At 45.2% G+C, this 12,829-nt stretch overlaps 1 protein-coding gene across 1 annotated transcript in view; it reads right to left on the bottom strand.

Moving 5' to 3' along the window:
• LOC119278928 (pentatricopeptide repeat-containing protein At3g59040-like) overlaps positions 1–494 on the bottom strand; it is a 3,854-nt gene extending 3,360 nt beyond the window's left edge. Inside the window, exon 1 of the mRNA XM_037560302.1 lies at positions 348–494. Coding sequence (XP_037416199.1) covers positions 348–409 — 62 coding nt within the window. The 5' untranslated portion in view covers positions 410–494. The remainder of the gene's footprint in view (positions 1–347) is intronic.
• Positions 495–12,829: the final 12,335 nt, after the last annotated feature.

The following is a 12,829-nucleotide window of genomic DNA, read 5'->3' as shown; positions in this document are numbered from 1 at the left end:
GACAAGCATCGAGCTTGACGAAATTGAAGGTCTCACTAAGTACTTGAACATCCTGTTACCATTTGGGATTAAAGTTTCACCTAGGGTCAAACAAACCCAAGGAACACAACTCCTTGTATCAAGTCGGTCCGTTTCTACATGCAGCAACATGAGTGCAAGAGAGCCAAATTGCTTGCAGCAGCATAAACTACCTGCTGTTGAGCGAACAACAAGCACACACGAGTCCGTTTCGCTGGTTAACTAACATTGGGTTGGCGCACAAGCACAGGAAGGAAACCCCTCCAAACTAGAACTAGTAGCCCGCGAATCTGGCTTGGGCGAGGCGGCGGGGGAGGGAGGAGGATTACCAGAGGCTGGAGGAGAATGAGAGCGGGGACTGCGAGCCGAGGGTCCCCATCGCCGCCTCCATCGCCGGCGCTCGCCGGAACTGGAGCCGGAGCCGGAGCAGCAGCAACGCGGGGGAAGGGAACAGGAGCCTTATCGGCAGAGCAGAGAGGACCTCACTCTGTCTCCGGATGAGGAGAACAATATCTTTTTGGAGGCGCAATCATGGGCCGGGCCGTGCTCTCATGCGCTGCCTCACGGTTCAACCCACCTGGGCCGTGCCTGCCCACTAGGACCGGCACGTGAGGAGCCTGCACGGCGAAATCACTAATTAACTAATTAAGGAGTTTGTCTAAAAAAACTAATTAAGGAGTAAAAAAACTAATTAAGGAGTTTGTCTAAAAAAACTAATTAAGGAGTTGCCTAAAAAAAAGGAGTATACTCCTTTCAAAGATTACTTTGACCTTCGAAGGTTGTGACAAGTGGTGCGCTGCATGGGCCTCACTTGTCTTAATCTGGGAGTTTTTCCTTTTTTCTATATCTATTTATTTAAAATGTTTTATTTCCTAAACCGTGCGTCCAAATCCCAAACTATATTCACCGTTGGATCCCTCGTGGTCTTTAAAACTAGATACCATGTTGATAGATTTTGATGAACTTTTTTCACAAAAAACCCATACGAAAAAATTGTGCCTCTTGAAGGAAAAAAATAGAAATCATGTTTTTTTCGTTTATAAAAGGCACGGCCGTGCCTCTCACGAAAGCAAAATCGTGCCTCTCGCAAAAGCGAAACCGTGTCTCTCATAGAAGAAAAAGGAGGAAGAAATAAAAACACATTTTTATTTGTTTCCGAGAGGCATGGCCGTGCCTCTCTTGGAAGCAAAACTATGCCTCTCAAGAAAGAAAAAAATGGGTCACGCTAACTGCCACACGTGTGGCAGGAAGAGAGACGCACCACACGTCTCAAATGTAAAACAGATTGCCACGTCATCGCATGCATGCATGTAAGAATCTTTTTGGATTTTCAGTTTTTAAAATGTTTTATCTTTTAAACGAAAAATCCGATTGAAAATCCGTTTACACCATTAAATCCCTCGCGATGAGATCTTCGAAACTAGATCCCATGTTGATATGTTTTGATGAAAAAAAATTTGGATTAAAAGTTGCCATGTCTATTGCACATGAATTGCCATGATGTTTACACTGAAGTTGCCATGATATGTTTTAGCTATTTTCTTCTACATTTAAAAGTAAATTTTGACATTTATAAAACGGGGAATTAAGAAACTAGACTTGCCATGAACCATAAACTAAAATTGCCATGATACATGCACGTAAAATTGCCATGGTTCATACAAAAAGTAATTTTCATGGTCAAAGTACTGGAGTTGCCATCATCAAGATACTAAAATTGCCATGATCTACAAACTAAAATTGCCACATGGCAACTTTAGTTTAAGTCCTATGGCAACTGCAGTGTAAACATCATGGCAACTTCTGGCAAAAAAAAAAATCATCAAAACATATCAATATGGGGTCTAGTTTTGAAGATCTCGTCGAGACGGATTTAATGGTGAAAACGGATTTTTAGTTCACTTTTTTATTTAGGATATACAACATTTTTAAGCCGAAAACCAAAAAAAAATTCTGCTGATATCATCTATTCATACGTGGCAAAATGAGTGGTGATGGAGGCGTGTGGGTGATGTGCAAACGCCCACACGTGTGGGCGTTAACATTTCCGGAAAAAAAAGAAAAAGAGAAACCACGTTTTTTTTCTCGAGAGGCGTGGTAGTGCCTCTCCTGGAAGCAAAGTCATGCCTCTCATGAAAAAAAATATGTTTATGCCTCTCATGAAAACAAAACCATGCCTCTCATGAAAAAAAAATGAAAAATAAAAAATAGATTTTTTTCGAGAGGCACGCCCATGCCTCTCGTGAAAGCAAAATCATGCCTCTCATGGAAGAAAAAAAGAAAAAGAGAAAACACAATTTTTTTTGAGAGGCAAGGTCGTGCCACTCACGAAAGAGAAAAAACGTATTTTTTTCGTTTTCGAGAGGTACGGCCGTGCCTCTCGCGGAGGTAAAACCGTGCCTCCCACAGAAGGAAAAAAGAAAATGCACTTTTTCCTTTTTTGAGAGGCACGTCGGTGTCTCTCACGGAAGCAAAACCGTGCTTCTCACGGAAACGAAAATGCGTTTTTTCCGTTTCTGAGAGACACATTTTTTCGTAGAAAAAAAAATCAAACCTTTTTTGTCTAAAAGCTAAGCGAAACTGGTGGAAAACCCAAAAGCTGAAAAAAAACCCAGAAAAAAACCAATCTAAAAAGCCGAAAACGCGCGCGGAAAAATAAAAAAAAATCTAAAAGGAGTGTCCAAAGTGTGACACGATGGCGCACTCCTAGCACCTCAATGATCGTTGGTAGGCTCCCGAAGGAGCGTTCGTCAACTAGTTGATCTCCCTGCACGGGGATTCTATTTGAAATACCATATTTGACGCATTTTTTGTCAAACTGTCGGCGAGGGGCGCCTCTATTCCTTGCCTTCAGCGAGTGTAACTCCCGACTGGTTGAAGGGGGCGAGCAATATGGGCCGGCTCACGCACGAGCAAGGCCAGAACTTGTTTTTTTTTACGTTTTCTGTTTTTATTTTTTTATTTTTTTTACTTTCATTATACTTTAAAAAACTCTACAATAAATATTTGGAAAATGCTGAATAGGTATTTGAAAAATGTTAAACAAGTAATTAAAAAATGTTATCAAGAATTTGGAAAAATGTTGAAGAAGCATTTATAAAATATTGAGCGAGTATTTAAAAAATATTGAAAAATTATCTGAAAAAATGTTGATAATGTATATAAAAATATTTAACAATTATTTTAAAAAATATTGATCATGTATTTTAAAAAAATTGAAGAAACTATTTGAAAGAAATGTTGATCATGTATAAAAATGTAGAACAAATATTTAAAAAAATGTTGAACAAGTATAAGAATGTAGAATGAAAACAAGAAACAAAAACAAAAAAATGGAGAAGAAGAAAAAAAACCTTACCAAAAATGGAGGAGAAAAAAACAAACAAAAAATGGAGAAGAAAAGTGAAAAACCAGAGAAAAAATGAATAAAACCCCGTGAAAAACGAAAACAAAAACCAAAAAAGAAACCACGGACACGAGTGAAAACCCCGCTACTAGCCGCATCACTAGTCCTCTCTCCTAGTGCTGAACAAGAACTTTGCATGGTTGTGGTGGCTAGCATGACAAATTTTTTCATTCTTTCATGTTTCATTTTAGGGAACTTTCTAGAGGATTCCCAACCGGTTTTCTATTTTTTTTCCTTTCTATTTTTCATTTTTTTCCTTTTCCTTTTTTATTTCTTTTTCTGTCATTTTGCCGTTTCTTTTTCCTTTTCTTTTCTTTCATTTTTCAACATTTTTTTTTGAAAAAATAAGAATTCATATTTTTTATTATATTTTTTCATATTTCTAGATTTTAGGGGTCAACACCAAGGGTGTCTGGGAAGAGACATAGGAGGAGGCCGTGGGGCTAGGTGACCGGCCGCGTGCGTTCCAAGACCAGTCTGGTGGAGGCGGCTGGCTGCACATAGGCGGTGCGTCCCACATGAGACCGCGAGATAGGGATGAAGCACGGTGGCCTGAGCACTTTTTTGTGGCACTGATCCCTAGTGAAAAAGCCAGCAATGGAGATGCACACTTGAAAGTTAGTTTTCACAAATGGAAAGCAAGATGGCACCCACTATTCAAAAACCAGTAAAATATCATTGAACCCCTTAAATTTGCATACACTTACCAAACTCTTACTTCCATGACATAAAGTGATGCGGAGCATCCCTCACTCATCCCCATGGACGCATCTACATCTCCTTTAACACCACGTGGACCCATGACTCGAGCCCGCTCTAATGCTATCGAAGATAAAGTGAACTCGCTCCTCTCCGAAATCCCTCTTCCTACTCACGAGACATGGCTACTACCTCAGACGGAAACTCTATGTGTGATCGGGTACAACGCTGAAGAAGAAGCGACAGGCGTCAACTTTCTGCTCAGCCCGGAACCTGGCCCGAAACTTCCGGCCCCCGGAACTTCCGGCCTCCTTCGACATCGACCACCCCGGGCATGCCAACTTTCTGCTTAGCCCGGAACCTGGCCCGGAACTTCCGGTCCCCGGAACCTCCGGCCTTGCCCAGAACTTCCGGCCCTCGGAAGCCAGCCCTGCTTCACCCGTGCCAACTTTCGGCTTAGGCCGGACCCTGCCCGGAACCTCCGGCGCCCGGAACTTCCGGCCTGGCCCGGAACTTCCGGCCCTGCCTGCGCGCAGCCACTCGGGCCGAGGCCCGTGTACCCTTCCGCCCCGTAGACTATATATACTCCCTCATCCCGTACGTTTTAGGGTTAGCATTGGATAGCTCATATTTGTGTGAGAGCCTTGCTCATCCACTTGGATACTTCTCCTCGGAGTTCAGGACCTCTTCGGAGAAGATCCCCCAAGCGGATTCAAGACCCCTTTCTAGGGAAGACCATCAAGACCTCCGTACAGAGAAGAACGGTGCCTTTGTATCCTTGCCTTTGTTGATTGTGGATCATGTGTATCTCTTTGTGTTCGGTGATCTAGCACTCGTGTGATTGATTCTATGTCGGTTTCGTGATTCTCTCTCGTTCTCCCGGTGTTTTCCCCTTTGTGCTTCCGTGTGTTCTTCGTGAATCTCCGTAGGATCCTCTCCAAACGTGAAAGATCGTCCAACTAGGGTTTTGCGCTACATCATATGGTATCATGAGCCACGTTGATCACGTTTTGGAGCCCCTACCCTTTGTTTTCTAGCTTGATTTTGTTGTTTCCGTCCTAATTCCGAAAATTCCCCACCAAAAATAGCCCCAATTTTTTTTGTGATTTGTTGGTGAGTTGAGATTTTGTTGGATTTGATCCTTGGATTTGCTTTGCTTCGAGTGGATCTAGCTTCCCTGCCCTTCCTCCCTTCTAATTTCTTCTTTTTCCCCTCGGATTTGGGTTTCTCCCAAGTTTTTCCGCCCAAATCCGCGATCCCGAAGTCTCTGTTCTTGGCAGATTCCCGACCCCCGGAACTTCCGGCCTTGCCCGGAACTTCCGGCCCCCGGACCTTCCAGCCATCCCCGGAACTTCCGGACCCCGGAACTTCCGTCTTGCCTGGAACTTCCGGCCTAGACAGAACAGTTGCACTTCTTCGACACTTTCGCTACTTCAGAAACTTCGATCACGAAGCAGTGGCATCTTCGCCAACGTACTGAAGACCGTGCACTGTGTCCCCATCTACTTTCGCATCCGTTTCAACCTTCAACTGAAACAAGGACGGTAACATCGACGACATCTTTGTCATACTGTGCAATTGCATTGATAACCCACATTGCCTCATTTTGCGTAGCTTACCCATCGATACTAGCCACTGAGTATTGCAGGCAACGTGACTTGTGCACATTAGGGATCATACTCCATAAGCATACATACCATACCATAGTGGTGCATATCTTGGGATCCACTTGTGTGTCACAAAGTTGTCATAGCATACACAATTGCTATCTTGGTTCGTAAAGTTTTGCATAAGAAAAGAGCTCAAAGAGTGAAAGAGCCACCCAAGCTTTTAAGCAAAGAGGAAAGATAAGCAAAGAGCTTATGAACAAGAACCATAGCATCATACTACATTAAGATTGTCATATTGGATCATCTTGGATCATTGCACCGAAATACCATACATATAGCATACTTGGGATAGAGATAGTTGCATTTTTGCCTAGTAGGTTGTGCACAAGTTTGCGTATCCGCCTATGGTGCAATCGTGCTAGCGTCTCTCTAGTATTGTGCAATAAGAGCATTTTCATGGTTTCCACATTTTGGCTCACTTTTGGATTGCACAATCCCACTTATCTATTTGCGTGTGTGTTTCCGTGTACCCATACTTGCTTGGTCTACTTGTTGCATTTGCAAATTTATGAACCTTTTCCAACATTATTGAAGCTCACTTACTATTGCATCAAATTTTGTGCCACCATCCTAACCAAGCTCCACCGAAAGCTTTTTACGTGTGTAGGTGTGCGAACCGACAAGAATTGGTACCAAAAGTGCTATTTCATTGTCCGCATTGGAGTGAACTTGATTCATTTTCAACTTCGGTGAAGGTACATTTGGTACACGTTCTTTTCCTTCTACCACTCACATTTTATTTGCAATGATGGATAGGCCAAGTTCTTCTACAAATCCACCTCTCATCGAGAACGGCGACGACATGTCATCATTCGTCACAAAGAGCCACCTCTTTGGTGCTCAAAGGGCGTTACACCAAGAGCAACAAGCTATGAGCGACCACATCGACAACCTCGCCACCGACTTGCGACTCTCCGAGCAACGTACAAGAGACTACTTCGACAACAAGTTCGACTCCCACAAGCAAGAGAATGATGCAAGAATGGACGAGATCTGCGACTTGATGAGGAACCAGCATCATTTCACTTCTTCACCCTCAAGACGGAGTCGCTCGAGTCGACACTCCGACGACACCTTCTCCGGCTCAAGTACACCGTCATCGACCATTCTTCGACGAGCCGCGCGTCAAGACCGACATGCATCTCGGAACCCGCTACATGACAAGCATTCCCAAGAGCAAATTGATGAGCAAGTTCCTCGTCCTCAATCAAACCAAGTCGCTTTTGCTCAAGCTCAAGAACGACAATGACTACGACACCAAGAAGAAGAATGAGCGCGCCTACACCAAGAGGAACAAGACGCTGAGACTCAACGTCTTCAACAACAACAATGAGAAGCGCAAGCTCTTGAGGTGCAACATGCCCTTCAAGAATCAAGTCGAGCCATCGCCAACCGCAATCGCGAACGGCGCAATCAAGAGGAAGCTCTTCGAGAAGAAATCCTAGAGAGGAACTATCAACCGAATGTGCAACGTCAAGCTCCACAAGCTCCTCCACAAGCACGTCAAGCTCCACAAGCTCCTCCACAAGCTCGTCAAGATCCACCTCAACCTCAAGTTCAACAAGAGCAAGTTGATCATGGTCTTCATCCGCGACAAGAGCAACATGAGGATGACTATCCTCCACGTCAAGGGCGTCATCATCACCATCGCCAACAACACAATGAAGAGCAACGCTACGGAAAACTCAAATTCACAATGCCCAAGTTCAACGGAAGCAATGATCCCGAAGAATACCTCTCATGGGCATTGAAGGTAGACAAAATTTTCCGCTTGCACAACTATGTGGAAGAGAAGAATATCGCTATGGCATCACTTGAGTTCCAAGACTATGTGCTCATATGGTGGGAACAAGTCCTTGAGCGCCGTGAAGCAAGAGGTGAACCACCTATCACCACTTGGGCTCAAATGAAGGAAGTCATGCGAGCACGTTTTGTGCCAACCTACTACAACCGCGATCTCTTCAAGAAGCTCCAACTCCTCAAGCAAGGAACAAAGAGTGTTGAAAAATACTACAAGGAAATGGAGATTGCCATGATTCGAGCCAATGTCACGGAAGATGATGAGCAAACAATGGCACGTTTCTTGAATGGTCTCAATCATCCCATCAAGAAGATTGCCGACTTCCAACCCTACTCCAACCTCATTGAGCTCGTACAACAAGCTACAAAAGCGGAACATCAAGTGCAAGATGACTTCAAGTACGCCAAGTACTCATCCAGGACATACGGTTTCTCCAACATCCAAGCTTCAACAACTCCTCCAACATCTACGTCAACCAAACCTTCTCCAAGCAATGATGATAAGTCAAGTTACAAGAAAACTTCGTCAAGTTCAAGTCGTCTTCCTCCTAATACAAGCAACTTCAAGCCGCGTGCTTCATCATCTACTCCAACCGATGAGACCGTCAAGACAAGCTCCTTCAAGTGTTTCACTTGCGGCGGTCGAGGCCACAAGTCCTATCAATGCATGAACAAGCGCACCATGATCCTCAACGAAGATGGCACATATGACTCCATGAGTGAAGAGGAGATGGAAGCCCTTGAGCAAGTGGCCATGCACCGGCGTGTGAACGAGGATGAAGATGATCAAGTCTTTTGTGATGAGGATTCGAGCCCCGCTCTCGTTGTCTCCAAAGTCTTGACACTTCAACATCAACAAGAAGAAGACCAACGATGCCACATCTTCCACACTAAGGCCGGCATCAATGGAAGGTCCGTCAAGGTCATCATCGATGGAGGTAGTTGCCACAACTTGGCAAGTGAAGAACTATGCTCCAAGCTTCAATTGGTCAAGAGGAAGCACCCACACCCCTACAAGGTTCAATGGCCAAGTGACTCCGGAACTATACGACTTGAGCATACGGTCCAAGTATCCTTCAAAATTGGTGCTTATGAAGACACTTTGGAGTGTGATGTGGTCCCAATGACAGTTTGCCACCTCCTTCTTGGTCGACCATGGCAATTCGACCGTGGTGTCATCCACAATGGGCGCACCAATCACTATAGCTTCAAGATGAAAGGGAAGGAATACGTGCTACGACCTATGTCTCCTAGTCACATGATAGCCGACAAGCAAGCCACCCATCATGGAGAGAAGAGTGAGAAAGTGACCTACCAAAAAGTGAGTGAAAACCACAAGCCAAACTTGAGCGCCTCTTCGCCTAGAGAGAAAAACCTCATCCTATTTGCCACCAAAAGTGAGATGAGAGAAGTGTGAGAGAACCCATCGAGTGTGATGCACTTTGTCCTTGTGTGCAAGGATGGAGAACCAAAAACTAACACCATTCACGAGCTACCTTTGGTGTTTCAATCTCTTTTGCAGGAATTCCAAGATGTTTTCCCCGATGAGCTGCCTCCGGGTCTACCTCCTCTTCAAGGAATTGAGCATCGAATCGACCTCATCCCCGGAGCGCCACTTCCAAACAAGGCTCCATACCATGTCAATCCCGAAGAAACCAAGGAGATTCAACGGCAAGTACAACAACTAATCGACAACGGTCATGTACGTGAAAGCTTAAGCCCTTGTGCCGTTCCCGTTATACTTGTGCCTAAGCCCGATGGAAGTTTCCGCTTATGTTCCGATTGTAGACCCATAAATACTATTACCGTTCACTATAGGCATCCCATTCCTCGCTTAGATGATATGCTTGATGAACTTAGTGGAGCCAATTTTTTCTCAAAAATTGATCTTAGAAGTGGCTATTATCAAATCCGCATCCAAGAAGGTGATGAATGGAAAACTGCTTTCAAAACCAAATTTGGCTTGTATGAGTGGTTAGTGATGCCTATGGGTTTGTCGGAAGCACCCGGAACTTTCGTGCGTCTTATGCATCATGTGCTTAGACCTTACATTGGAATCTTTGTTGTGGTTTACTTTGATGATATTCTTGTGTTTAGCAAAACCATGAACGAGCACATTAATCATGTAAAATCTGTTTTGGAAACTCTTCGCAAGGAAAGCCTTTACGCGAACTTGAAAAAATGCACTTTTGGCGTTGACAAAGTGGTTTTCCTGGGCTTCGTTGTCTCTTCCAAGGGTGTCCATGTTGATGAAACTAAAATTGAAGCAATTAAAACTTGGCCCCAACCCACCAATTTGCAACAAGTGCGAAGTTTTCTTGGTCTTGCAGGATTTTATCGCCACTTTGTGAAAAACTTTAGCACAATCGCCGCTCCTTTACATGCTTTGAGTAAGAAGAATACTCCTTTTGTTTGGGGATCTTTGCAATCCAACGCTTTTGATGAGCTCAAGTCTTTGCTTACTCATGCACCGATTCTTGCTTTACCCAACTTTGGAAAAACTTTTGAGGTTCATTGTGATGCAAGTGGTACCGGAATTGGCGGAGTTTTGATGCAAGAAAAACGAGCCATTGCTTATTTTAGTGAAAAACTCTCCGGTGCTCAACTTAACTATCCCATCTATGACAAAGAATTGTATGCTTTAGTGCGTGTCCTACATGTTTGGGAACATTATCTTAGACCTCATGAGTTTGTCATCCATACCGATCATGAAACACTTAAGTACTTAAAAGGTCAAACTAAGTTGAACAAGCGTCATGCCAAATGGAGTGAATTTATTGAATCTTTCCCATTTGTGATCAAGTACATTAAGGGTAAGGAAAATGTAGTTGCCGATGCACTTTCACGCATATGCACGCTTGTCACCAAACTTGAGTTGAATGTTATTGGCTTTGAGCACATAAAATACTTGTATGCTAATGATCCATCTTTTCCACCTCATTATGCTAAATGTTTCACGCATACATCTTGGGAACAATATTACATCAAGGATGGTTATCTTATGAGAGCTAACAAACTATGCATTCCCGAGTCTTCTCTTCGTTTGCTCCTTTTGCAAGAGGCTCATGGAGGTGGACTCATGGGACACTTTGGACGCGACAAGACTTTCGCCACGCTCTCCAAGAACTACTTTTGGCCCAAGATGTTCCGCGACGTCTCACGCTTCACCACCCGATGCTCTACATGTCGCAAAGCTAAGTCTAAAGCTCAATCTCATGGTCTTTACATGCCTCTTCCTATTCCTTATCAACCATGGGAAGACATTAGTATGGATTTTGTACTTGGTTTGCCTAGAACTCAAAATGGAAAGGATTCCGTGTTTGTCATTGTGGAAAGATTTTCTAAAATGGCACATTTCATTCCTTGCAACAAGATAGACGATGCTTCACATATTGCCAATCTATTTTGTAGGGAAATCCTGCGACTTCATGGATTGCCAAAGACAATTGTCTCGGACCGCGACGTCAAGTTCTTGAGTTACTTTTGGAAGACCCTATGCGCCAAGCTTGGAATCAAGCTATTGTTCTCTTCGGCATACCACCCTCAAACCGACGGCCAAACGGAGGTGACGAACCGTACACTCTCCACTCTACTTCGCATGTTGATCAAGAGGAACATCAAGGAGTGGGAAGAGTGCCTACCCATCGCCGAGTACGCCTACAACCGTGCAAGACATTCGACGACCGGCAAGTCCCCCTTCGAGGTCGTCTACGGCTTCAACCCATTGTCCCCATTGGACATCCTACCTCTTCCTCTACAAGAGCGAACCAATCTCGACGCAAGTGCCCATGCAAGCTACATCAAGAAGATGCATGAAGATACAAGGCACACCATCGAGCGACAAACACAACGACTAGCGACCAAGCTCAACGTCAACAAGCAACCCATGGTCTTCAACATTGGTGATCTAGTGTGGCTACACCTTCGCAAGGACTGCTTCCCCATCGAACGCAAGTCCAAGCTTCTCCCTCGAGCCGACGGACCTTTCAAGGTGCTAGCACGCTACAACGACAACGCCTACAAGATTGACCTACCTCGAGACAAGTGCAATGTGAGCGACATCTTCAACGTCAAGGACCTCGCACCTTACCATGGAGATGAAGTTTTTGATCCGAGGTTGGATCTCTCCCAAGGGGGAGGAGATGATGCGGAGCATCCCTCGCTCATCCCCATGGACGCATCTACATCTCCTTCAACACCACGTGGACCCATGACTCGAGCCCGCTCTAAGGCTATCGAAGATAAGGTGAACTCGCTCCTCTTCGAAATCCCTCTTCCTACTCACGAGACATGGCTACTACCTCAGATGGAAACTCTGTGTGTGATCAGGTACAACGCTGAAGAAGAAGCAACAGGCGTCAACTTTCTGCTCAGCCCGGAACCTGGCCCGGAACTTCCGGCCTGCCCGGAACTTCCGGCCTCCTTCGACATCGACCACCCCGGGCATGCCAACTTTCTGCTTAGCCCGGAACCTTCCCGGAACCTGGCCCGGAACTTCCGGCCCCCGGAACCTCCGGCCTTCCCTGGAACTTCCGGCCCCCGGAAGCCAGCCCTGCTTCACCCGTGCCAACTTTCGGCTTAGGCCGGACCCTGCCTGGAACCTCCGGTGCCCGGAACTTCCGGCCTGGCCCGGAACTTCCGGCCCTGCCTGCGCGCAGCCACTCGGGCCGAGGCCCGTGTACCCTTCCGCCCCGTAGACTATATATACTCCCTCATCACGTACGTTTTAGGGTTAGCATTGGATAGCTCATATTTGTGTGAGAGCCTTGCTCATCCACTTGGATACTTCTCCTCGGAGTTCAGGACCTCTTCGGAGAAGATCCCCCAAGCGGATTCAAGACCCCTTTCTAGGGAAGACCATCAAGACCTCCGTACAGAGAAGAACGGTGCCTTTGTATCCTTGCCTTTGTTGATTGTGGATCATGTGTATCTCTTTGTGTTCGGTGATCTAGCACTCGTGTGATTGATTCTATGTCGGTTTCGTGATTCTCTCTCGTTCTCCCGGTGTTTTCCCCTTTGTGCTTCCGTGTGTTCTTCGTGAATCTCCGTAGGATCCTCTCCAAACGTGAAAGATCGTCCAACTAGGGTTTTGCCCTACATCATAAAGGGGTCTAGGCAACGTCACCCACAATGAGCTTCATGAAGTGGAAGGGCACATATGGCGCCATAGAAGTACCAGTCGTACCTACAAGGGCTCAAAGGGATGAAGCAAAGTGGGAAAGCCCCAGAAGTGTTG

The sequence above is a fragment of the Triticum dicoccoides genome, chromosome 3B (assembly GCF_002162155.2).
Source record: "Triticum dicoccoides isolate Atlit2015 ecotype Zavitan chromosome 3B, WEW_v2.0, whole genome shotgun sequence".
NCBI lineage: Eukaryota > Viridiplantae > Streptophyta > Magnoliopsida > Poales > Poaceae > Triticum > Triticum dicoccoides.
This window is presented reverse-complemented; position numbering and strand designations above follow the sequence as displayed.